A 27,873-nucleotide genomic window follows, 5' to 3' on the forward strand; every position below is an offset into this window, starting at 1 on the left:
CACGAGTTACCCGAGCCATTTCCCTAATAACAATAGCATCGGCTAATGGTAGCTGGTCTTTTTAAATCTCTCGCTGTCGGGATCGCGAGATTGTCGGGGGCGATCGCCGGGGATCTCTTTCGAGGACCGGATAGACGAGGAAGAAGCGAAGTAGGGTGAGCGTTCGGTCCTGGAGAGAGGAAATTCGGAGCGTAGAGGCCGAGTTGTCGAAAGAGCGAAAAAGAAAGAGGGGAGGTCGCGCGGGAGCTCTAGCAGCGTAGGGTCTCCCCTGCGAAAAGGGCCACCGAGACAAGGAGAGGAAAGAAGAGCCGGCGAGCGGGCGAGAGAGACGGGCCGTGGAGAGATTCGCCAAGGTACGAGGAAGCGGCAGAAGCAGAGGTAGAGGTAGAGGCAGAGGCAGAGGCAGCAGCAGCAGCAGCAGCAGTGGCAGCGGCAGTGCCCGGGCATCAGGGCACGGTTACGATGGCGCAAGCGCCGCTGGATGTTCCTGGTGCGGGCTGCGCGACAAAGAGGGCGAGAGGGAGAGAGAGGGAGAGAGTCGCGGAGGGTGCCCGTAGGAAGTTTATCGGCGGCGAGTCGCGGGACGAAACGCGGAGCCGGGGATGCTCGAGGGGCGAAGGCGGGGGAGGTTGGAGGAGGCACGAGCGTACTCCGTACTCCGAGGGTTTCCAGGCAGCAGTCTACGGCCCGGGACAGAGGGACCAGGACCAGCCTCGCGCCGGACAAGGGGAGCGAGAGCCTCGTCTCGTGGAGAGATCGGAGCGTCGTTCTCTCGGCGGGTTCTCTGGCGCGCGCGTTGGTGACCTTGAGCCACGTCGATGCGTGCCGTCACGTTCCGCGACCCCGCGACCGCGACTGGTGCAGTCGGGAAGAGAGTGCCTCGCGGGCCGCGCGTCCACGCACGGAGATGAGCGGAGACGCTCGGCCGGGAGCTGCTCCGAGCACGTGCCAGGCGCGCGGAAGGCGCACCAGGCGACACCAGGTGCGCTAATCGTGGACCAATCGCGTGCTAAGAGAGCGATCGCGGGTGATATAGGACCTTGCACCCCGGGAGAAGCGCGATCGCGCGTCCCTGAATCGCGCGAGTGCATCGGGGGATTAGGAATGACGCTGCTGCAGGCCCGCGGCGCGAATGCCGCGCGTTCCAGGACGGTCCCGATGTTCGCGGCCCTCGCCCCGCTTCTCATATTCGTCGGCTTTGACGGCGTCGTGCACGGAGTCGCGCGTTCCGGCTTTCATCAAGGTAAATTTGTCAAAGGGACGCCACGAGCCACGACTATCGTGCCACGCTCGGGACCGAGAGCCGAGAGTCGAGAGAGCTCGCCGAGGAACGTTCCGCTTTTATTTCATTACGAGCAGAGCGCGTCTCGCGTATCTCCCTGGCAATAATTCAATTTTCCTTAATTATCTACGTCTTTGCCTGTTTGCGACGGAAAGCGACGAGTTTCTCGAGGTTTAAGCAAAATTTTGCCGCGCTTCAAACTTGTAAAACAACGCGCCCTTCGGCTTTACGGAAACCGAAACAATTCGCAACCGAAGTGCTCGCTATTTTAGCCGATGCCACGAATTTCAAACGTTCTCTTCGCATTTGCCGTCAATTTTCCATACAAACGGAAACAGACGAGATTTCGCGATCGAGTTTATTGCCGTTTGCTCGCTTCAATTCGCTACCTATCCTCGCGTGTTTTTGAAAGAAAAGCTGTCCCGTTTTGCGATATATATACGGCGTCTTCCTTTATCGAGGTAAATTTCGTTTCGTTCCAAATAGCGTTTCTCTCCTTCTCTTTGTTTCACGCAAGCTTGTTGATTTTTCGAGTTTTCAAACACAAAATGCCGCACTCGTCGAGAGAAATTTCGTAGCTTAAATTTTTATTTTAGAATGCGACGGAATTTTTTCTCATTCGTCTGTTCCCGACTTAAATTGTCACCATAAACCACGTGACGGGTACGAAAGGTGTAAAAGTTTCTCTTTTGTAATTTTCATAATCGTATTTGTCGCGGTATTTGACGAACGAAATTTCTTTCGGCCGTTTTCCTCTGCGTTTCTTTTACATCGATCGAAACAATTTATTAAAATACATACATTGACATTCAAGCACTTGACCTTTTTACTGTTTTTGTTTTTTACAAAATTGATTTGATTACCATTAAAATTTAATTTTTTTGATTACCATTTAAATTTAAATTTAAATCTCCGAAGCGTGTATCATTTTTAGCGCGCATATCTCGCTGATGTTTAATGTTTATGTTATTGTTCTCTAGTTTATTGTCGAGAGGGAAATATATTCAAAACGTAAATGACGATTATTGCACAAGCAATAATATCAATTGCCAAAACGCATGCATCATCCACGCGATTCTCTCCTGTTATATAGAAATCGCGTGTCTTTCGCTTATGCAATTTATAGCAGCCGTACAAATTTTAGTGGCATGCACCCGGTATCTTTCGTGTTGTCGAAATGATCTAAATCATCGACGCGGGTCATTCTCGGTCACCCTTTCAACAAAAGTTTGGATAGGCAAATCCAACGTCGGGACGAGAGTTATTAGGGAAGACGGTGCGTCGTAAGGGATTTTGTTCAAGGATTTGCATCGATTTGCTTGCCGGTGGAACTTGGGGAATTAATTGCGTGGCATACCTATAGCTTTAACCGCGGCCAAAGTCGTTAAGTCTACCGTAAGTAGATTTCGCGGTAAAGGTCGTTTCAAGAAGATCATTTTGAAATAATGTCGACTCTTTTTCTTTTTTCATTTCTCCTGATCTTGTAAGCGTATATACAGGGTGTCCCAGACTTGACGAGCCAGCCGTTAATGGTAGATTCCTGACATCATTTGGAAACGAAAATCTTAACACCAAAATGTTAAGGAAGATGTAGCTTCGGCGCTATAAGAGATTAAAGATTACCAATCGGCGGTTTCGTTCTCCCAAGCTCAGAGACGTAGGGCGATAATATCGATATCGATAGAGGGATGAATATAAAATAAAAAAATAGGATTCTGAGGGCGATTGCGTTTTCCATACGACAGTGGTTTGGACATTTTCATAAAATCTTCCTCAACATTTTCATATTTGAATTTTCGTCTCGAAATCTCAGGAATCTACCATTGACGGCTGATTCGTCAAGTCACCCTGGGACACCCTGTATGGTACATGAATCGTGCGACGTTTCACGTGTTCTGGATCGCGCGTATACACGGTGAGCCGTAAGAATAAAGTGTACGATAACGCGTATCGACAAGTGGAAAGTGCGAAGAGATCAATTTTTGACGGGTCATCGATAAACGTCTATCGTTGCTCGCGCGACAGTTTTTCGATGATCCCGCGAGTGAAATCGAGTAAACGCGCTCCGTCTTTTCGTCGCTCCGTCTTCCTTCCTGCTGCTCTTTATCGCGCGCTACCGTCGTTTTACGCTTATCGGCGCACCTTAACGTTCCGCTTGGTTGAATTAACCCGTCTGCGTTCGCGTACCATCCGTGTACAGCATGTATCGCGCAACACGTTGCGTTGAAACGAGGTATACCCCGGTAAATGTTAACTGTAATAAGTCTGCGAAGAATAAGCGTAACATTTACGACATATGTCTCGTGTAAATGTGTGCGAAATGTGGAGGTACGTATCTGTAAAAACGCGACGAAACGACTTTCCCTATAAAACCGTGTGACGGATGAGTAACGACGTTTGCATTGTTAGCGGGGCCAGCGCAAAAGGCGAAATACTAGTGCGAAATTTGTCAAAATTCCAAACACGTTCGTTAGCGTCACCGGGGGACATCGAGTGCTAAAGAAGAGAGAGAGAGAGAGAGTATGAGAGACGGAAGGAAGGGACGGGGGACTGAAAAACGCCGCTGTCGTTAAATTAAATGAAAATCTAACCGGGAGAATCAACTTAACGAACCGTTTAAACGCGTAAGGTCAACTTTTGCGCGAAAGAGAAAAACCCGAAAACGTATCCCCCTCGAGGCGATCGTTCGACTCTTCGTCGTTTAACCGTCTTGCTTGCAAAAAGTCATTCCTTGCGGTTACACTTTTTACCGGCGCGAGTCGGTATCACGTGACACTGCTAACTATACTTTATACAGAGTCCATTTTCACCTTACATTTTCTTTTTCGCATGTTTTATATATCGATGACAAGAGTCTGCTATAATTTCTTTCTCTCCTCCTCCCCCTCTTTCTCTCTCTCTAATATATATTTAATTAATTTTGTCAATTTTTATGTACATCGCATTTATGGCGTGTTTGATATAGTTATATTTTTAAATATGACTCTATAATCATGATCATTCTAAAAATTATTCAGTCGTATACTTTGTCAATATACATCTCTCAAATATCGGCTTAAAAACGAAAAATGTGAAAAATTTTCCATTTCACAAATTTCGAGTTACTGCTGATGAAATGGATTGTGTTTTTAGCATATCGATCACTCACACGGTGTAATACGAATGTTACATACAGGAAAATACTGTATTTGACATCTCTATTTAATTCACTATCATATTTCAAGTATTATCGTAGTTGGTGGAAACATTTTGAATCAATTAACCGTGAAATAACGATATATTTAATGATGTTTCGCAAAGTAGCGAGATTTCCTTAATACAATTTTGCATTGCGCCAGAATAATTATTAATTTTCCGAATTAAATAAAAAAAGCAGAGAGTTTAAATTTTTCCTTCACATTTTTTTTTCTTTGTTCATATGTGAGTTCGTACTTGATGAATTAATATTGTTATTCCCTCTCGCGATTCATAATTAAGTCCTGCAGTTTATTATGTATACATATATATATATATATATTAAATATAATATACAATTAGTCGAGGAAACATCATTAAATAAACAATTAAATGAGTCTTTTAATATAGCTCGATATGTACCTACATTTAAATATCACATTTAATTAGACGCGAGTAAAGATTTCCGATATTATCACGTATTGAAATGTGCCGTGTTATCATTAACGTGAATATTTAACTAAACATTTAAAATAATGTTATCAGACGTTGATATCTCGCTTTCTTTAAATATGCAAACCGGTTCGATATCGATTTTATCCGTCCATCTGGCCGGAAAAATTCTCTCGATTCTCAGGGATTGTTTTACGCGAGCTTTATCGCTCGAATTCATTCGTCGCCCACGCATAGCGGCTGGACGTGGCGCGGTGCGTTCCTTTTTTTTTCGCAGTCATCGCCTTGATATACGAGGGAACTTTTTGTCGCTGTATCCGCGCTTTTACGCGAACCATCACGTGCACTTTAGCGGGCACTTTAGCGCCCAAACTGACACGTGGCTTCTTTATTCCTCTTGAAGGATAATAAATACGTCGAAAATTTCGGTGGGAAAACTCCAACTGTAAAACGAACAGGCGAATTGACTCAAGTAGAGACAATCGAAATAGCGTATTCGCGCGATCGATCGTCTTATTAAAATTCGGGGGAGGTGGTGGGGGGACGCCTCCCTCACCGCTGTAAAGACGTAGCCCCTATTTTGAAATTATGTCCCCGAGGAGAAACTCCGATACGCGAGGCTGGTTGGATAGATACGGAGGAATCGCGCGCGCAGGAAATGGAGATACGACCTAGGAAATCGCACCGAGCACGACCTACTTGGAGAAACAGCCGGAATTCAGGATTCCGTTATTAAGAAAACTTCGACGCCCTCGGCCGGGTATGAATTTTGCAACCGCTGGAACACGACGACGGAACTGGCGTAGAGAGCAACTGCCAGATCTATTTCCGTCAGCGGGCGTCGCGCGTCGTCCCGGCTGCTCGATCGATCGATTATTTTTCTTTTGTACCGAGTAAAATAATTAAAATTATCGATGCACACCGGGATATTACGGGAATGCGCGCGTCTCCTCGCGGAGACTCGCGAGATCGCACTTTTACGTGAATTTTTTTTTTTTTTTTTTTTTTTTTTTTTTTTTTCGATACCCTGGAGAGAAATTCTATTATCACGTACACAGACACATCTTGCGTAAATATAAAGTATGCGATATAAATAATCTCTTGCGTGGAAAAAATAATCTATGCATGAAAAGTTGGAGCATCGAGTGGCAAAGAGAGCTGATGTAATACTCTGCTGAATGCAAGAGCGAAAGACCTAGTTTCAGCAAGCGATTTAAATAATATACGGTTGTTGATAAATTTATTATAGTCGAGGACGAGAATAATTAACGCCATGTTACGTAGGACGTACGCGAAACATTAATTAGCTATACCGCGCGAAACATACAAAATGCAAAATAATAACGATGAAACGCGGTCGCGACGAGAAAAAAAGGAGAATGAAATGTTACAATATCATTATAGTCTAATATTAAAATCTTTCCGAGCGCCGAGTCACGCTGCCTAATTGCATCGATAAAGGTAAACATTCACGGTGCCGATTAACCATTAGGGTAGGTGATCGTAATCCAATTTGATAAATGAGGATGTGGAGGTAGTGGAAGCGTTAATCCTTTCCTTTTTTCAAAGGCATTGTAAAACGGGACGAGTCATAATAATTACGTGTCGTACGGTAAACACGCATAAAGAGTGACATTTTAGCGGAATATACGATAATTCCGGTATATTCGAGTACCCAATTATGTCTGGACTCGATAATGCGAACGAGCAAAGCGGTAAAATAAGGCGCGGTTATCGTTATCTCTGGCAAATTCTTGTTGCTTTGCATGCAAATTGAATGGCATGTTACTTCTTCATTGCGAAATCTAAAATATCTTCTTATATGCATAATGTATTTTTTTCGTACGCTCGCGAAAAAACTTGTCGAATGTACGGAGGTTTTTTCTCGTACGTAAAATAATTTTACAATTCCGTTAATTCATTTTCCATCCTGTTATTTCGGAGAAACTATTCGCGAAAACAATATCTACTTAAACATTCAGAAAGTTTATCGCGAGTTCATTTCGCGAGAGATAAGCATTAAACTCATTGTCGCTAATGTCAATTTTCATTAACAGAGAATGCGAACACACGTACGCGGCACACATCGAGATTTTCACTTAATGTAATTTACTAAGTTATTTGGCGATATTACTTAAATCTGCAAAGTTCTAAAGTCACGGTGTATATTAATTCTTCGCCTTGTCTTAATGTAATATTGCCAAGTATAGCATAGAAACGGGTCAACTGATATTAAGATAGATCTAGAGCATTACCGTGATTTAGTACTCACACCGAAAGCTACGACCAATTTAGAAACAAACATGTTCTCGTCTTTAAAATAATCAAAAAAATATTTTAATATTAATTTGAAAGGCTCGTCCCGAAAGAAAAATTACAACAATTCGTAGTGATTTCGTTGTTTCGGAAAGAACGAATCTCTCTTTCCCCATCGAAGAGTCAAGTTAATTTCGAAGCCATTGTGACGAATATCCCCGCGAGCATAACGATCAAGAGATTGTTGCACGTCGCCCCCGTACATCTCGGTGTATCGCGAGTAACCTATTCGAAATAAAAAAAATCTCACACACACACACATACGCAAAAAAAAAAAAAAGAATAGATTCTGTCAATCGAAACGCTCCACAAATCTCGATTGCAATTTTTCTCTCCGTTTCCGCAAAAATCTCGTTTCGCAGTCACGAACAAACAGCGATCGCCCCGATCGGTACATATATTTTCGTTTTGAAGCCGCGCGGTGAGGATACATTTGGGAACGGGATAGGGAGAAATGTGAGGGGCGAATGGGCATGGGAAGAAAAAAAAATTGGTTCGAGTCTGTTTCGCGCGCGCGGCACAATTTTCCGGTTCGATGTGAGGATCGAACGTGATGCGATGCGATGTTTCGCCCTATGCAACGTTTCGTTTTTCTCTTCTTCTCTCCTCCGTTTCGACGCAACAATCACGGCGCTGACTGATTTGGGTTACATCGCGACAGCAATTCCCGGAGACTCGAAAACGTTCCCGCCGCGATTATAACGATTGTCATCTCCCCTCCTCCCCCGCTACCGAGAGAAATATTTGCGTTTATTCGCTCTGCTACGCGTCGCGAATTCTCCGAGTCGATTAATCTCCGGGAATCTTGCCTCCCAGGTCCACATCTATCCGCGTCTTTACTTTACGCGATTTATATATAATATTATTACAGATGCGTATTTGAGGGATGCGGAACTCGCCCTTGTGAGAATAACCGCGAAATTAATTTTGCGTCCCGGGAGTTTAGCGAAAACGTTTGAAGGAGCGACCTAAATTACGACTCATCTTCGGGAGTAACGTTCAAATTAATTTTCCTATTACCTATCCCGTTACCTGACGCGTTAATAATCCCGACTCGTATCCACGGTCCGGTATAATCTTGCTTCTTGGATGAAAAAATTGAAATATACAATAATAATAGGATTTATTCTCTCGCGAGTTATTCGATACGTGTATATACGTATACGTATCGCACCGAGCTGGGATGCATTCCGGAGAGAGGAAATGGTACGTCTGAAAATGCAGGCTTTTTCGTAGCAACGTGCTCCTCGCTGCATACGGGAGGGGGGGGGGGGCGAACAATGCGGAAGAGCCGGTTGAGCCGGGAAGAAGTTGAAATACGAGACAGGTGGTCGCCCCTATCAGATGCTCCCGTGCTCTACGGTAAGCCCTCGATGTCTACACCAGGACCCGGTCTAATTCCTTCCTGAGAGATTCCCCGATACGGCGTAAGACTCAACCACGCGAACGAGTTAATGGAAAGAACCGTTTCTCTCCGCTTTTTTTCGCGTCTCCCTCAAACTCGCTCGCGCGCGCATTCATATTTGTTTATTCGTTAATATTGCATAATCTCTGTTGTTTGCGTCGCGAGAGGAAGGTCATACAACTCGTTTAATTTCGTATTAAGAGATCTCTCGTCGCGAGCCGGCGAAAAGGAAAGATTATCCTGCGAGACAAAAGGATTTCTCGTTAGATAGCCTCTCTAACTGTTTCGCTAAACTCTCGTGACGTTTCGGGCTTAAAATCCCGTCGGGCCGCTTGTCACTTCACCGTCGCCGTCTACGTCGCTCTGTTTTCGCTTCCCGTTTCCTCCGGTCGTCACACATTCCATTTCGGTAATTGAGAAATCCTCCGAGTAACCCCTCGTTCCCTCGCCTCCCGCGAATTTTCCTACCCGGATTTGCGTTCGTTTCGACTTTCATAATGTATCGTCACGATGCTCCTCGCAGCTTTTCCTTTAATTGTTCGCCTCTCCTCGATTCCTTCGCTCCTTTGCCGGAAGGGACTCGTAAAGTTAAGGGAACGCCGGAGTTTTGTTTTATCCGATAAAATGTTATATTTCATTTTTGTCCGAAATCTTTTTATTAATTGCACAAAATAATAAATGCTCCTCCTCGATTAAGTACATACAGAAACAAAGCGGGAACCTCCTGATTTTATATTAAAAATTTTTTTTAAATTGAAAAATTGTAAAAAGGTCATAACAATATTTGCTTAATATAAAAGTTTTGCAGATTGTATGCACGAAATAAGATGGGTAAATAAACCGAAATCTCTTTCATTAGGCTTCTAAACTCATTTCTAAAAGTTCATTTATATTCCTTCGTACAATCTCTAGCGGGAACCTATCTTATTTTGTGCATACAAAGCAAATATTGTTACCTGATAAAAACTGTAATTTTTCAATTTTTTCTTAATTTTTAACGTAAAATCAGGAGGTTCTCACTTTCTTTCTGTATTTTAATCGTGGAGGACCATTTATTATTCTGTGCAATTAATAACATGACTTCGGACAAAAATGAAATGACATTTTGTCGACAAAAACAGGACTCTATCTCCTTAAGACGTCTTTAAATGTGTGACGAGTCGCGTAGCGATGTAAACGGAGGACTTTCCTTTATTACGTCGCTACGTGATCGTACGAAGCGAACTTTGCTGATACTCGGCGTAATTGATTTTGCTTTGCAAGCGCAAAGGTAATTTACCGATAACTCGCTTTTCGCTCTCTAAACGTAACAGACGTTGCGACAAAATCATCGCCTTTAACGGCGGATAACGAGGGAAAACTGTACGCGGATATGTTTGTTCGATCTCAAGAGCGCAACGTTTTTCTTTTTTTCCTTTTCCTTAGCCCGTATATATTCCGAAGGAGAAGGAAGTCACTTTGAAGATGACAGCATACGTATTACGTTCCTTCCTTGTGCAACCGCGGCGTGTTGCCACGACACGGTATCCAGCGCATCCATAAGCGCACCGGGGATCTTGATTTACCAAAGCGCGGCGACGCGCGACGTAAATTTCTCCCGTCGCTTAATCCGCGTCCGGACGTATAAGAATTTATTTCCGCCTACCGATCTATATTCCGCGCTCCGGATTTCTATATGGCATCTTCCTGATATATCGAAGCATCCACCGTATCAATAACCGGCGTGTCGGAATTATGAGTTCCGCTAGCGCGCAATCTTTCAATCTCTCAGACATAAATCGCGACACTTGTATTTTCTTTTTTTTCTATAATCTTCCCTACGTGGATTTTCCCTCCCCTTCTCTCTCTCTCTCTCTCTCTTTCTCTCTGGTAACGCTAGGAAAAATAATTAACAATACGATAGGGTGGGAGATTTTTGCCGAGATACATCGATTTATAACGAATATTTGCGCGGCTGTCGCGCTCGGTGAAATACGGCGATTCTCCACCTTCAAACGAACGGAACGTAATCTACTGTTTAAAAAGTCGAGCGTCTCCTGATTTACACGCTCGTTGCTGTATCCCCTTGGGGGAGGTGGGTACAAGGACCGCGCTTCACGTCCTCGCGCTCGCGCTCGCCCTCGCGCGGGAAGATTTGCGACGGGAGAAACTTTCCCGGGGAAAAGATTAAGGTGCTGGCACATCCACTCCTCCATATCTTTAAACTCACTCGTCGCTCTCCTCGGCCTTTACAGCCTCTTAAAAAGATACTTTCCGAATAGTGGCGCGCCCGGCCAAAACTTTGTGATTAAACTTTTAGGTGAATCTAAAATTAATTACTCCGACCGAACTTATTTTTAACGTAATTAAGTGCAGGGAGCGTAAAAAGACTAGAGTTTTGCGTTGTGGATGGGATCGATCCCGCTGTCTCCCCCTCAGCCAGGTCATTCCCACGAAAACATTAATATTACAAAGTCGCGTCAGTCGCCGAATAAACATGTAATTTTCATAATGTTAAATTATCCGTTATGTACAAAGCAAATTTATTTATAGGAATATTTGAGCGAAAGGTGTCTTACCCTCCTCGAGTAGCGACCGATTATTTTTCACGAGATTACCGTCTTTTTATCGCCACAACGCGCCACAACGGTTATACGCAAATATACTTTTCTTCCTTTTAATGCGTATTTTATGGTACGCATTTTCGAGTTACACGATTTTGCTTTCTATTCGATAGTCGTCGAGCATTTTATATTCGCTCGTATGAACGTATTTGCTGTTAATGCGCACCCGTTCGAAATGGTACATACACGACGCGCGAATCCAGTCCATTTGTCGAATTCACGTTTTCTCATCTTCAAACTGTGCACCGCATCCGATAATTTATCGAATCGAACGTACGTCAAACGAAATATTTCCTATGATTTTTGCCGATTAATTTAGATGTGGCGCGACGTAAAATGAACGACGAAAAATTGCTCCGCGAGTTTGCCCACCTACGCGAGAGAGTATTTTTTTAGCCGTTGAAATTTACGATAGCAAGACCGCGATATTTGCACGGTCAATGCGCGCGCGTTAAACTTTGTATTCAAAAATAGATTAAAAAGAAGAATGGCTTTAAATAATTTTATCAATCTCGCGCGACAAGATATACTACGGTATAAAATTTCGAATAGATGGCGAATCTCTCATTAAATCGCCGCACGATTGGTAACAAGGGCCATCTCGTTACACATACCACGCTGCGACGTTTGTCGTCGATTTTATCGGTCTTTTGTTCGCGTGTAAATCAGTATGAAATATAGTAATGGTCCGCTAGAGTACCATACTCGAGTACGGTGGGTCGAGTGGAACAGCTTTTTATGCACGCCAACACGAGAGGAATGGGTGATTTTGATTTAAAATCCGTGAGACGCGCTCCTGCATATACTATAAGTCGAACGTTTGTATTGAATATCTGGAAAATATCAAACTAATCGCATTCGTGTCGTACATGAAATAAATCTGTCTACTTGTTTTATCGTTTGACACTCTTTCGTTGCTAAAACGTTCTAAAATGTTTCACATCACCTTTATCATATTAGATTTTCTATACATTCGTGATTTATATTGAATTTTAACTTTTCGATATAAAGATAGATTTTATATGTTATTAACGATTTAACTACAAGACGAGATGATTCTCCTCCACAGAAAACAATTAAGAAAATGATTCGAGAATAAAAAAGGAAATTAATCTATTTCATTTTATAATCCCCGTCTTTGGAGAAATAGAAATATTTGAATTTGAAAGTTAATTATAATTAATATTAATTATAACTTTTTCTCTATATTAAATTTCTATAACTTTTAATAATATTACTACGCTATGAAGTAATAAATATGAATAATAATAAAGTACATATAATAAAGTAATTAAGTATTCTTTACTTAAGAAAATAAAGTAATCTTAATACTTTACATATATATTTTAATTACTTTCCATTATTTCTTTTTAAATAGAATATTGAAATTTCCAATTTTTATTTTAATACGAGATATCGTACTAAAAGTATGATTTTCCGAAACAATTCAAAATCACTCAAATTCCAAAATGACAGACGATATTAATTTTTCAATTTCCAAAATGGATTTTCAGAATCGAAAATAAAATTTTGCACGAAAAAGCTTTGTTGTACATTTTCGGTTTTTTTTCTTGTTGACGTAAAATCAATCAATCACACTTTTTCTGTTGTACCGCAAACGACAAATCATTTTGTACAAATTTGATATCCGTGACACTTTCTTTGATGTTGATCAGAATCACAGAGAATCTAACAGCTTGCAAAAAGAGAGAAAGGAAGAAGGACGCAAAAAAGCGATAATAAATTACTTAAATAATGGTGATACATTTAAATCGGATTATTTTCGTCGAGACACGGGAAGATTATCCGAGAGAGACGAGAAGTGAATTGAAGGAGAGTTCTCTGTGCATGCGCGAGCGTTTGAAATTGAAGGGCCGACACTTTTCGACATATCCACTGACTCAAATGTAAATAGATATGGCGTTCGGCTCAAGTGTGCATCGTGAGTGCGCTTAAAGTGCGCTTCAGTAGTCAAGACTCTCAATTCTTCAATCGCTGTTCCCTCGCACTCGCGTTTTTTTCCCCGTTTTAGCATTTCGATGGATACGTCGCGCGGCGCATATTTCGATTTCCGATCGAAATATATCCACCTCATGAATCGCAAAATCGATTCGTACGACTATAATATGCGAATGATATCGAAAACTATCGTGCAATTTTTATCATTCATTTATCCCATCCCCAAAGATATATATTTAGATGGAATATAAACGCGCAACGCGAAATTCTCTAATGATACTTGCGATAATAAAAGCGATACGTGAAAACGTGACGTTTCTTTTTAAACACGCGTAGCGATGAAAATTGTATTTATCGGCGTTGTTTGATTGAAAGCTTGTACAAATTCCAAACGTAAAATATCATCAGTGTTAGTGAAACTCGAACGCCGTTGCGGAGAGTCGATTTTTCAAATATGATCGTGTTCAATGGATTTGACCATCCTACCACCGGATCGTTGAATTGACAGCGTTTTTCCGAGTTTTTGAACATGAATGACACGCGCGCGGAATAATATGCACGCGGTGGAACGCGTCAGAATCGAATTTCAAATTCGTTTTCTTGCTTCCTCTTTGCGTTCCGTTCTCGTCTATCGTCTATCGCGTCGAAATGCCAGAACCCGGCAAATGGCGTTTCCCCGGGCTCCGGCTGTTTCCCGCGAGGAAATATACACCCGTTCCCGAACGGCGTTCGCGTTCGATACATTCTCCGCGAAAAATATTAACGTTTTGCCGAAAAGTTGGGCAATTTCGGCGGCGGTGGTAGTTACGGGGGAATTTTATTTGGCCGAGGCCGCGGACTCATTCGGAGGCATCGAGAAACCCCCCCTCGCGAATGTTCTGTTCCGCGCGCATATCTGCCGTCGTACCGCCTCAAACTTTGCTAATTTCTTGAAACTCGGAAACTTTCGCAGAGGTTACTCGATACTCTTAATTCACTTCCACGAGTTTAAACATCCCCTCGCATTTAACCGCAGTACGACGTAGCAATTCAATAAACAAGTTTCAACGCGGTACAAGCGCGTTCTCTATCCTTTGATTCCTCGCGCTTCCGCGCTCACGCTCATGACTCGCGCTCGTTCCAGCCGTATTCGAGGATTAATTAAGTACGGATCTCGATGCACGTCGACATCGTTAGCGAGCAGATTACGTCGGCGCTTGTACGAGCCATAGTTTTGCTAAAGGCAAGAAAGACAAACCGCGCTTTGTCGGTGTTTAACCAACATTCCATTCACCGCGCGCTCGGAAAAATAGAGATTAAATCGTCGGAAAAATGTTTGTTTTTTGTTTTACCTTTTTATTACGCGCGCTATAAAACTTTGTCGTACACGGTTTTGATTTGACGCGTCGCTAATTCGTTCCGTTCGATCAAATTTGACGACGTCGATAGTCGTTAATACATCGCATAATTGCAGCCGCGGATAATCGAAAATTAATTGCTAATAATTGCGAATAATGGAAAATCTATCAAGCGGAACTCGAGCGCGGATTGTATCCGGATTTCTAATCTCTACAAGAAAATATCGAGGTACTCCACTCGCGAACACCGCCAATTTCGCTTGATAATTCAATCGAGAACTTAACTAGCCTATAATTACTAGCTTTTTGTTTACGAATGTCGCTTTCCCTCGAGGGAGAGAACGACCTCGAAACTTTGCTCGGATACAAAGAGACCAGTTGACGGAAAGTTCCCAGTTTTCAGTGTTTTGTCGTGCTTCATTGCTCCAGTGTCGCTTCTGCAATTTTACAAATTCTCCGAAATATTCTAACGTGAACAATAAATTTTAAGATAATGACTCATTAATTTTAATACTTTAGCGTGAATCATTATTCATCGCTGAGAGAAAAATTTTTACTCTTTTTAATATTTCAAAAATCAGACTATCAATTTATATTTCATGGTGATTAAATTTAAAATTAGAAAAGTTAAACATTCGTTTGAAAATGTATAAAATTAATTGTAGATAAAAGAAGAAAAATGTAGACAATAAATTTTTTTCCTACTTAAAAACTTTGAAATTGCAAAATAGTTTGAAATTATCCAGGTTGGAAAAGACATTAAAAGTTTTAGTCTAATTAAAAAAATTAATAAAAATATATTTTTTTCGAAAACGAAGTCTCGGATGAAAATGTTTTAATCCACTTTCGCGCGATTTTTTTCATATATAGAATTGTCACGTTTCCGCGATTGCATCAGCAAGGGATTATCCTATATATTCGATTTGTAAATTGATCGTTTAGAAGAGGATTTAATTATTCGATTTTGTGGCGATTTTATAACGGACCATGCTCCACGGAAACCGAGAGAAACTTGGAACGTCGAGGAGAACCTGTTGCGAACGCAACCAGGCTACTCGACGCGTGTACATATGATGCCATATACATGGCATATCGAACTAGTGTACTGTTCTAGATGCGGAGCCGTTGTTGACGTTCTGACACAGGTTATTACAGGGAGATACGCGATTATCTCAGTATTTTCCTGTCAGGTCAATTCGCCGGATTTCACTCTTGCTCGCTCGCCTTTACGATTGCATCAAAAACATTTTGTTTGTTCTCAAAAAATAACTAAAATTTTAAATTACATATAATCCTCTCGTAATACTCCTGTCGAGCACGGAAAAAATGTTGCAGTAAAAATTACGTAACTTTTGTAATCGTGGAACAACTAAAGGAAAAAAAAATCACGATAGTTTTATTTAATAATATACGTATTTTATAAATATATTATTAATAATATACATATTTTATAAAAAAAGTGCTATAATTATTCAAACATTTTATTGCATAATCGTTAACAAATAATAAAACAAATATAATAAAACAAATATAATTTACAATTTTTAGTAATAAAACATCTCGTCGTGTTCCACTTTTACAATAAATTGTAAAAAAAATTTACGTAATGTATGCTATGGAAAATATATATATTTTCCCCATTAAATTGCAGTTGGATTTACGTAAACGGCGTAAGATTCCTTTCGTGGAGGAAGGAATTGCTCGTTTTCTAGCGAACCGATATCAAAAAGCTTAGCGCATCGCAATCCCTGTGAGCGTCTTTTTATTAGCCAGAAGCACGCCGGAGATTATATCTTTCGGAGAGATGAATCTAATCTCTGAGCGGAGTAGTCGAAGAGCGAGTTGCTTGGGAATTGGCATAATAATCGGAAGTTCCATCCAAGTTCTATCAAACTATACACGCGCGTGCGCACGTTATCCGCTCCGCAATCCTGCTTATGTATATATCTATATATCGATATATCGTTGTTCAGAAACTAGAAGCATGACTATCAATTGTTGATTATCCTTCGTTCACGGATGTGTCGCTGTTAAACTATAGTTCCACGTCACGATTGTATAGATAATTCGTCAGCTGTCTTACAGTCCTATCTAGTAGACAGATGTTAACGTTAATATATTCCGAAATAATTGCGACAGACGTAGAAAGAAAGAGAGAGATGAATAGATAATTTATTTCCCTTTAATTTGGATTATTTTATTTTGTATTCCTTCTCTTTAATTTTTATACGCGATTTATTGATGTAAGAGAAAGACTGAGATTGCTTGAAGTTGGACTTTCTCGAAAAACTAAAGAAAAGATTTCATTTCACATTTTCGATTCGATTCGCCTCTTCATGTAAAATCATCCGCTATCGTCTATAATACATACATGCCATAACATATGAGCGAAAGTAAAAATTTGCTACATGTATATACCCAGTTGGGGAAGAATTCCCCTCGCGTGCCCGTTCCGCTTAAGAGAATTTCATATTTAGAGCCGTCTGGCTTCGCGGTATATTCAGAGATTGGAATATTCCTGAGATGTCTGAAGTTTCACGAGAAGTTTATACGCGTACTTGAGCATGCGCATATACATACATATACCGAGACACGCGAGAGATTTATACTTCTTGCGTTCCTCATTAGCTCGGAAATCACTGTGCGACGTTTAATAATAACTTTCATTGCACACATTACACCAGTTGAATCGCAGATATTTCTCAGCGATTTATATAAGTCACGTTGTTTGCAGTTTCACGATACCTCCCTATTAGTCATGTGCGCGTTTAAATATTCGGATGCGCCATTCTTTTAAAAAAATTATACACTTTTCTCTACACTTGCAGCAAACGCGACAAATTTCATCAATTAATCGATTTGATTATTAATCGCTACGCACTAATATATATATACTCTTAGACAAAATTAACGCATCATTTTTTTACATTTTCTTACATTTTTTCTTTAAAATATTTAAATTTAAATATTTAAATTCTAATATTTAAATTTTAACGAAAAATTTTAAGGAAAAAGTTATATGTTAATTTTGTCTAGGAGTATGTGTATATATCGAAAGCATCGAAGAAACGTGCGCCGCGATTTTCCGCAAATCGCGATAGAATTGCATTTGCATGTTCCCTGTTCCCTGTTTCTCAAACACACGTAGCATTCCGGGTTTAGAAGTTTGTGATTTCCGTGAGAATACGCGGCCGCTACCGTGCTTCGCGAACAAATCGATCGAGGTCGGAGGAATAAAGAAATTGTTAAAAGATGATTTCCTTTCGCCACATACCGGAAACTGGCCATCGAGGCGTGGAGAAAGTGAACGTATCAAAAATCACATATACTCGTACAAATACGTATCAAAACTTCGTCATCCTCTCTTCCTCTCTCTCTCTCTCTCTCGTATCAATATATATTTATATCGAAATACACGTTGTGCTTGGAATTTGATTTCGACGCTACTGTCGGTATCCGTTTGAGGCGAGAAAATGATTGCGCGCGGTACGCGACGACCGTATTGATTCTTTGACTTTACTTTGAAATACTCGAGATAAGAAATGATGTAAGAGAAAGAAGACGAGAGAAAGAGAGAGACAGGGAAACAGAGAGGGAGAGAGCGAAGGCGAGAAAATTGCAGAATGTCGAGGATGATTGATTATTTTCTCTCGGTTATCGGTGCTAGCGAAAAGCAGAATATTATACATATATATATATAATGGGAGTGCGTTATTATTCAAGTCATAGTGTACTTTCACGCAAAAGTGTCAAAGATGTTATCATTATTAACGTGATAGATGCATGATAAATGTTTTTGTTTCACGCGCGAATAATATACTTTTCGCGAAACTCGCACCGAAAACTCGCTCCAGAAAACACGAGTTATTCTTGCTCCGCGAATCGTATCGCAAAGTCGCAAAGTTGAGAAAGAAAGTGGCAAGTAAATTACCTGTAATAAAAATGCAAAGAATGTCCGGCCGTTGATTGCCTTGAATATCTCAGATAGGGCAGGGTACAATTTAATTTTCAAACTCACCACGGTAGAATGCGTCTCCGTTTTGAAGAAAAAAACTGAAACATAAATATGCGGAAATGATATCTTATTAGCTAGAGTCGGAAAATGTTTGGCGACGCATTTCATTAAATAGTGGCCCGCAAACAAATTTATTACTTTAACTAATTAATTTTACTTTTGTTATGCATATGTTTATTACTCTCTCGCTCGTCTTTCTCTCCTTTCCTATTTTTTCATTTCTCTTTTTCTCCTCTCTGTGCAGTTTTTACTTTGTTGCAAACTGTTGCCCCCTTTTACATTATTTCATTATAATATTTTATTAAAAAATCCTCTTTTTATAATATTGTATATTCTTTTCTAAGAAATTATACATTTTTTCAGAAAAATAAAAAACTGATACAATAACCAAAATTAAATCTCGTTGACGTGTTATAAGGCGGAATATTTTAAGATAACACGAACAATAAGAAACTATGAGTTTCTTCTTCCTCCCGCTACATTCTCTCGACTCATCTATCCTTCCATGTCTTTTGGAGAATTTAGGTCGTTCATTCGGTACAAAAGAGTGTGAATTTCTACACCGACGTTGCGCAGCCCTTTCCTTTTCTTTCCTTTTTATGGCGACGGGGAAACTGCTGCTACTGTTCTAATCCGGCAGCTCGTTTCATTTCCCCGGTGATTTGTCCCGTGATGTCATCTCAGAAACATTAAATCCATAAAAGGACAATTTGGATATTGTCTATTGTAAGTCGGATGTAGCTTTTGCTGGTCAAATAGAAGAAGAGAAAGTCGGAATACAGCGGATATGTAGAAGACGATCGTACGTAACAATTTAAATTTGAATGTTACTCGCTTTCCGTTTTCGTCTTTTTTTATTTTTTTCCTAAAAAATTATATTTATTTTCGCGTGTGCTATTTTGCGCATGAGACCGCGTTACGGCCAACGATAAAGCAAATATTTTTAAACATATCTATTCTCTCGCAGAGATAAAGATTGTTTATTTATCGAGTATTCGTAACGCGTCTCGTAACGTGTAAAATAAAAAGCTCGCCCAATGTTATCTCTCGAAGAGAATTTCACGTACGAAGCCATTCCCGAAGTTGGTTGACGCTTCGGCTAAGTTTACCACGAGCAACTTTGAACCACTTGACATTATCTGTTTAGGGACGTCATAATCCACCAACAGGCGTGAATAAGCATGCGATAATTAGCTACCCTTGATAGTACTTAAGAAACTTTGCGACATGCACTTATTACCGTCTCGGTGGCATGGCCCGTTGAAATATTTTCAAAGGAAATTTCACTGTCAACGTAATGAATGGGGGTGACGATGAAATTTCCGCCTTCTCTCCAACATTTTTCCATTAATCTCTCCTCGTCGGTGGATGGACTAAAAAATAGTGGCACGTAATGCGGCATTAAATTATTATTACTCATTGTGGGTTCAACAGAGGGCTATCGTCGCGCGATCGCAAGCATGTAGAGATATATTTAGAAATATATGTAAATCTTTGAAATGTTACTTGACGAAGGATTCAACCGCAACGACGACCCAATTTTCTCGGTGATCCCGTTTTAAATGAAACGACGTAACGTGAATACTATTTCAGTGAAAACTGAATGTTTCAGATTCAACGAACACTGCCACAGGCCCGATTTTCGTAGCACCAGTTGGAAATCAAACCGCCGCGATTGGCCGCGAGGTCGTCTTCTCCTGCAGCGTTCGCAACATTAGCATTCGCAAGTACAAGGTAATGACATCGGAAATGGTAAGCACGAGTAAGAGAGCTACGCGGATTAAAATGCGCACGCATTTTCCGCGCGTTTGGTGGCACTTTATTCCCGTAATGGAATTTCGCGGGCGTCGCGAGTGAATCGCATTTCGAAGACTTTTTTTTTTTACTCTTTCTCAACGTTTTTCGCGTCGCGCTAAAAACCTCCTATCGTCATGATTTACGGCTGGATCCCATCGATGATAAACTGATATTGAGACGCTTGCGCCAGCTTCGACGGAATGATCCAGATTTCCGTCGCGATGGAAAAGGTACAAGACGAGAAACAACGATGTGACAAAACGCAATGTAACAAATGTCGACGGATATCGCAAACGTAAGGTCACGTAACGTTCGCTGGAGACGTGCTACGTGGCAAAATTGAATTGCCACGAGTGAAAAATTCACCATAAAAGTAGTATCTCTTTTTGTTCCTCCGCACGCGCGCTTAATCTTCATATCGCGTCACTCCTCTCCATCAAGAGCAAAACGAAATAAAGCCAACAGAAGTAAAACAAATCGTGGTTAGATCGAGTTGCGTCCGCTGGCCAAACTAATCTCGAAGCTAAACCCGAATTCAGAAGCAAAAAAAAAAGTTTTTCCCTCGCCCTAACAAGACAGCATAGCCTTTTTCTCTTCCATTCCACTTTTTATTTTTTCTCCCTCTGTTGTTAATTTAATTTATACTCCTTATAATTGTACTTGCTATCGTTTTCCGTCTGCATTTTCTTTTTTGTATACTTCTCATCTTTCAGAGGGAAAAACCGGCCCTTTTAGAATTTAACAAAGCATCGTTATCAATGCTCGAGGAAGCGATAGGAGCTTATTCGCGTTGCGTTACCGGACTTTGCAGGTTGGATGGCTACGTAACTCGGACCAGACAATCCTCTCGATCCATACCCGGATCGTGACGCATAATGCGCGTATCTCAGTCTCCTACGAGAGCGGCGGAAGTTCCGGGTCCGGCGGAGCATCCGGCGGCACTTTCGGAGTGACGGGGAGCAGCCAAGCCACGGAGGAAGTCGTCAACGGCACGTGGCGTCTGCACATTCGTCAGTTGAAGGAGACCGACAGAGGTTGTTATATGTGCCAGATCAACACCAGCCCGATGATATCCGAGCTCGGTTGTCTCGATATACACGGTAAGTTCGGTTATCTTGTCTTCCACGTATCGAGCTAACAAGGTTGCGCATAATACAATTGATCGATCGATAATTCAAGATTATCTGAGATGCAGCTTGCGCGGTTCTTAAGAAAATTCCCTTCCGAATATTCCTCGGTTCTAACGATAATCGCTCACGTATAGAGACATAATGTTCCTTATCTTCTTCCTCGCAAAAAAAGAAAAACTGATTCTAATTATGCTGGTTATTACAGACATCAAAGATAACGTTGAACGCCGCAAAGTTGAACGCCGAAATGTAATGCATAACATAACGTTTACTTAACATTTATTTAAAGAACATGCAAATCGATACGCGGAAGAGGAGGAGAAGGAGCGTCCCATATGCAAAGCTCTTTGAGTTTGGCGGAACGAACGAACAAACGGAAACGCGTATATGCTAACGTACAAAAGATCTCCCCGCCGTAAAATTATCTCCCTCGTCCCGAACATTCCGCTTAAGTATACCTATTCTTGCTCCCTGCGCTCTATATCCTTTTTCTCTCTTGCCTTTACCGTAAATACTTCCTCGAAGATAGTCGTTCTTTCAAAGACCAAGTCCAACAAAGTGGTGGTTTTACATAATGACTTTCATAAAGTACTCGTGCGAGAAGGAGAGAGGAAGGGGGTCGAGATATTCTGTCGCATCTATTCTTGAGAGATGGCAGCTGGACCATCATGTATTTATCGTTATGAACGTTTGCTCCAGTGCCGCCCGATATCGTTTACGGAGATACCAGCGCCGACCTGGCAGTAGCCGAAGGCGACAACGCGACTTTGAGCTGTCGCGCGACGGGACATCCGCCTCCGAGAGTGTCCTGGCGAAGAGAGGACGGGGAACCCATCGTCATAAGGGCTTCTACAGTCGGTAAGAACTTTGATTAAGACCAAGCGAACAATTAAAATTGCGATTCTTTTCATTTATATGTACATTGAGAAAAGTCTGGTTGAATTCATTAGAAATCTGGTAGATTCAATCAGTATGTCTATTGGAAAATGAATGAATCAGAATTCCTTTAGGAATTATCAGAGTATGATTAATTTCTTCCTGTTAAATCTATTAAATTTTCTTGATAATAATAATAATAATAATAATAATAATATAATAATAATATAATAAATAATATAATAATATAATTATTAATATAATAATAATATAATAATAATATAATAATATAATATAATATAATATAATAATGAAATAATAATAATATAATAATATAATATAATATAATATAATAATAATATATTATAATATGATATAATAATAAAATAATAATAATATAACATAATAATAATATAATATAATATAATAATAATATAATATAATATAATATAATATAATAATAAAATAATATAAATGATATAATAATATAATAATAAATAAAAAAAAATGGCATCATTCTGTCCACATTTAGTTAATATAACAACAAATTTTATAGATCCAACTAGAAAATACTAACTAAATCCTTGTATTAAAGTCTATTAAACGTTCTATTTATAAAAAATCGAGTCTTATTATGATAACTAAAATTCTGCTTGGTTTAATCAAAATGCCTTCTATCAGATATGTCTTATTGTTGATACAATTAAACGACTTTTCTCAGTGTATCATATTATTCATTGAAAATCATCCAAATATTTTCATCGCAAAATGTTTTAAAACAGATGCGTCATTCAAGCTTATAAAAGAAACATTCTGACGTATTTAAAGATACTTTAATTGTCAAAGTAATAACGTTTATAATTTATGCTATTTATGAAATTTTTAAATTGATCATTTATGGATAATAATGTGAAAATAATAAGGTTCATAATTTATGCTATTTATGAAATTTTTAAATTGATTATTCATAGGAAATAACTTGTTAAAATACGATACTCGATAATCGATTGTTGGATTTGGAGAAAATTATTTTCACACGATAAATTTGATGATACAGATACATAAATAATTAAAACTCCAATTTTTCCTACTACCGATCGCAATGCACGTTAAAGATAAACGCGAAATTCTCACGAGCAGTGGATGTTACACGCGCTCTAACACATAATTCAATATTAATAGGATAATTAAGTAGCACTTAATATCTTAATTACCTCGTAGTTGTGCCTGGTCGAGATGCGTTAAAGCGCGACCTATTATCGAAGTCCAGGGATGCGAACGAATCCTTTCCCGATTGCACTTATCGTTATGTCGCTTTTCTCTATCGGTTTTCTCATATCGAAAGATAATATTCGTAAAATCCCTTGAAAGATAATATTGTAAAATTTCTTGTTCAGCCGCAAAAAGCATTTTTTCCCTTATTCATAAAAATTTGACTTCTCTTCTAACGCACGGCTATGTAAGGCGCTTATATCAAAGGCGCTTATTTCTTATGCAATAGTTGACTTAGGCGCAAAATTTTTAAACCTCTATTTAAAAAGAAGTTTAATGTAAAAGCTCATCGAAAAGTCGCAATTGTTTATCGATATTTCCTTCGTATCGGAAACCTAAAAAAAAAATGAAACAGCGACGACGGCACGATAGCGCGATCTCGAAGATCAACTCAAATAGTGAGAAAGCGCCCGGACGGAAGAGAGTCGGTAATAAGTCAAGAGAGAGAACGAGAGACTTTTCGAACTCGTATTCTCGCTTAGATTGGGCGTAAGTACGTAGACGAGTGGATGTAACGAGTAAGCTCGTTGAAACAAGTTCCTCTTTGTGAACTGGCCTCGAAGATGAGGGCGATGAAACGCGGAGGGTGCGGGGCGCACAATCGAGAGGATTTCCTCTCTCGACGGTATCTCGGTTTGTGCGCGTGTATATTACATAGAGAACCGGGCTATATAGCGTAAATTGGCGCACATACGCTCTCGTATTCACAGTCGCGAATCCCTCCCTCCCCTCTTTCTCTCTCTCTCTCTCTTTTTCTCTCTTTCTCTCTCTCTCTCGAGTTGCCAAACTAATCGACTATAACTATCTATCTTATCTATACGAATCCGTAGTGTAATTGCGCGACTGTATTTTCCTTATCAACGGGAGTTTTATCTTTGACACATTCTTCTTATGAGAAATTCGGCAAATCTTCCAAGTAAGCATAGTCTGACAAAATTAGGCGTATATTTTCTCGTTTCCTCGTTTCTCTAATTCGTTTATTGCTTCACCTTTTTCTCTGTATTGCAATCGGGAAATAAAATAATCAAAATTGAATGTAATCAAACTCTGTTGTTTCTGTTGAGAAAGCCAAGAACGAGATCTATCGTGTTTTATTTTTCTTTTCTTTTTTTTTTTTTGTTACTTTCGGACATGATAGAATGTTCTTCCGTGTACGCAGGTGGTAGCACTTTCGAGAGGCACGACCACTACAACGGTTCGTTGCTGCATTTCCACCGTGTCGAGAGGCGACAAATGGGAGCGTATCTCTGCATCGCCAGCAACGACGTGCCGCCAGCAGTTAGCAAGCGGGTGACGCTCGCCGTGAATTGTAAGCTCGAATTCGCTCACTCGCTCGATTCGATTCAGTCCAATTCGATTCGCCTCGCTTCGTTTCGTCGATCGTCTCTCGGAAAATAATTTGCTAATCGACTCGAAAAAACAATCGCGTGATCGACAAGCGAGTTATCGCGATTGCTTCGAAAAGGAAAATTTCAAGAACAAAGGAAACACGTGTTGAAAACGTAAATGAAATTTCATTCACGTTTCTTTAAACGCATAAAATTTTACAAGAGACTGATGAAGTTCATTTCCTATTTATTTCTTAAATATTAAGTATTGCAAAATGTTTAACTCGTTTCGAAATCTCCTCTGCATAAAAATTTACATTCAATCTTTGATTTGGAAATTATACGAAGAAATAAGTAAAGCGTAAGCTTCTTTTACTTTGATATATATGTGTTTACCAAATAAAAATAAATCTCTCATTTCAATTTTTTTTTTTTCAAAGAAAATTTTGTTTTGAAACTTCTCTCGAGAACTTGCAGATATTAAAAAAAAAGTTTGCTCGCGTTTTTTAAACTTACTTTATTTCCATAGTTGCACCCGTCGTGAAAGCACCCAACCAACTATTGGGCGCACCTCTAGGTACAGATGTGCAGTTAGAGTGCTATGTCGAAGCGTTTCCGAACACGATCAATTATTGGGTAAAGAATCAACGAGGCACGGAAGACGAAATGTTATTGGAAGGGTGAGCTATTTCGCTCGTTATTTTCTTAATACAAATAATTGCTCATTATAACATTACTTGAGATATAAAGCAACGATAAAATCCATATGGCACAGAATTTTTCAGCTACATCATAAAGATATATAGAGATTGTAAAATTTTAATATACGAGATATTGAAAATATTACAATCAAATCTAAAAATAATATTACAATCAAATATCATAAGACATTTAATGACATTTGATTGTAATATTTTTTTCGTTTAGCAAGAATAGTTTTTTGAAAATCAAATTTAATTGCAATAGATCGAAAAATGTTTATTAATTACAAATATCTTAGTGTTATACAATCGTTGCCTTTTTGTAATCAATGTAAAACATGGATATTTCAATATTTATTTTTTTACTATAATAGTACAATTGCAGCAATTTTTGCACATATGTTACAAATATATTTTGGCATATATGTTGCAAATACATTGCAAATATATTTTTCAACAAAATGTTTCTGTAAACTTCTGCGCCGTCTATGAAATGACACTAAAAGCACTCGATAAAGATTCGATAGAGATTTCTTACTATTTATCCAACATTTTTCTTTCCATTTTTCTTTCGGAAAATATTCTAAGACTTATTCGTGCAATGCGTAGACCGAAATATAACGTGCGAGAGGAACGTACAGGATACACGGTCCTGATGTGGCTTTTAATCAAAAAATTCACGGAGAAGGACGTCGGTAGTTATAAATGCGTCTCAACAAATAGTCTAGGAAAGGCGGACGGAACTTTGAGATTGTACGGTAAGTTTGAATATGTATCTATGGTTTTCGATTTATAATGTATGAAAATTTTCAAAAATGTCCTCGATATCTACTTTCAGAGATTAAAATCGGTTTCGATAGGACATCACGTGGAAAAGATCATGTATCCATTATCGGTGGTAAGTAGAGCAAGAATTTATTCTCGTGAATTGCGGTAATTTAATTTTGATAGATTATTATAATAGAATTTCACAATCTCTAGAGTTTTTATGTGCGTTCAATTTTTAGCGCAATCGATTCCGCTATCGCAGAATCGATTTCGCATTTTTTTTTTTCAATGAGAAAATAAAATTTTCCTAGGACTAGCCGAGGCCGCTCAAAGCTCCGGCGCCAGCAACGGCGTCGAAGGTTTCTCCGGAAGTGGTAGCAGCTTGTCGCACATCCTATCGATGTTTTTCTTCATACCGATACTGTGGCCACGGTGAAGAAGGCATCCATTACTGGTCACCGCTAAGCTACTTAGTGCCGGATGACTTTGTGCCAAAAAAAGACAAGAATGTAGAGAGAGTGTGCGAGTGCGAGAAAAGCATTGTAGTAGAGGACATGTGGCCGAAAGAGAGAAGAGCGTGCAAAAGAGAGAGAGAGAGAGAGAAAGAGAGAGAGAGAGAGAGAATGAGAATAAGATAATAAATCGGAGTCTTTAGTACTCCAAATTCTTCCTACTTTCCTTTCCTACTCCCGAGGACATTTTTAGATCAATGAATGTTGTCAATGTACGCGTCGCTTTAGATTCGCATTTCGCGGATCGATCGAGTAAGCTTAATTCATACGACTCGTACAGTTGTCATCAGGAAACAAGCTGAATCAATAAAAAAATATTAGTCTGTATAATTTTGCTATTTCAACATATTTTTTTTATGATAAATATATTATTCGACACTCTTTCAGAACATATTTCAGTATTCATATTGCGGAATGTATTTACAATCATTTCTAAATATCTCTACAATGTGCAATCTTTTATATATAATAATAGATTCTGACGGTAATTGTACGGATAGCGTGAATAAAACTTAAATCGTCGATACGCGGATCGAAAAATTCGAAAGGGAGGGACTCGCCATCGCGAAGATGCTTAATGAATCGACGATAATAACGGTCATTTTGTCATTGATTTATGCGCTGCTGACTGACTTTGAACGTCGAAAAACTTTGATGTTTCGAAATAAAAGTAAGGCTCGAACGTTGTACTTTATTTCGAGTTTAATCATTTCAACCTGCTTTAAGCCTGTGCTAATTATAATATATATATCACGCAATCTATAATTCGCGACAAAATTCAGAACAAAATTTATTTGTAATTTTATCTATCATTAAAAATCCTATATGATATATATATTTTTTTATTATATATATTATACATATTTTTTTATTTATTTAAATGCTTTATATCGTAGGACATAAAATTATGAATAAATCTGTGTTTTATCTGAATTTTCTCGCGAA

At 39.5% G+C, this 27,873-nt stretch overlaps 1 protein-coding gene across 1 annotated transcript; it reads left to right on the forward strand.

The window, feature by feature from the left end:
• Window positions 1–605: 605 nt before the first annotated feature.
• On the forward strand, window positions 606–27,622 carry LOC105258666 (lachesin). Its single transcript, XM_011270088.3, has 9 exons — window positions 606–1,243; window positions 20,157–20,278; window positions 21,153–21,441; window positions 22,171–22,329; window positions 24,779–24,928; window positions 25,477–25,627; window positions 26,258–26,406; window positions 26,487–26,546; window positions 26,728–27,622. Exons 1-9 carry the CDS (start codon window positions 1,105–1,107, stop codon window positions 26,850–26,852), a joined length of 1,344 nt encoding a protein of 447 aa, XP_011268390.1. The 5' UTR covers window positions 606–1,104; the 3' UTR covers window positions 26,853–27,622.
• The last annotated feature ends 251 nt before the right edge of the window (window positions 27,623–27,873 follow it).

The sequence above is a fragment of the Camponotus floridanus genome, unplaced genomic scaffold, assembly GCF_003227725.1.
Source record: "Camponotus floridanus strain SB8 unplaced genomic scaffold, Cflo_v7.5 scaffold5, whole genome shotgun sequence".
NCBI lineage: Eukaryota > Metazoa > Arthropoda > Insecta > Hymenoptera > Formicidae > Camponotus > Camponotus floridanus.

Excerpts from the sequence above, each read along its gene's own strand:
- LOC105258666 (XM_011270088.3), top strand. The coding sequence starts at position 1,105 with ATGACGCTGCTGCAGGCCCGCGGCGCGAATGCCGCGCGTTCCAGGACG. Across the intron at positions 22,330-24,778 it reads CATAAGGGCTTCTACAGTCG|GTGGTAGCACTTTCGAGAGG; the intron begins GTAAGAACTTTG and ends CCGTGTACGCAG. Across the intron at positions 26,547-26,727 it reads TCATGTATCCATTATCGGTG|GACTAGCCGAGGCCGCTCAA; the intron begins GTAAGTAGAGCA and ends AAATTTTCCTAG.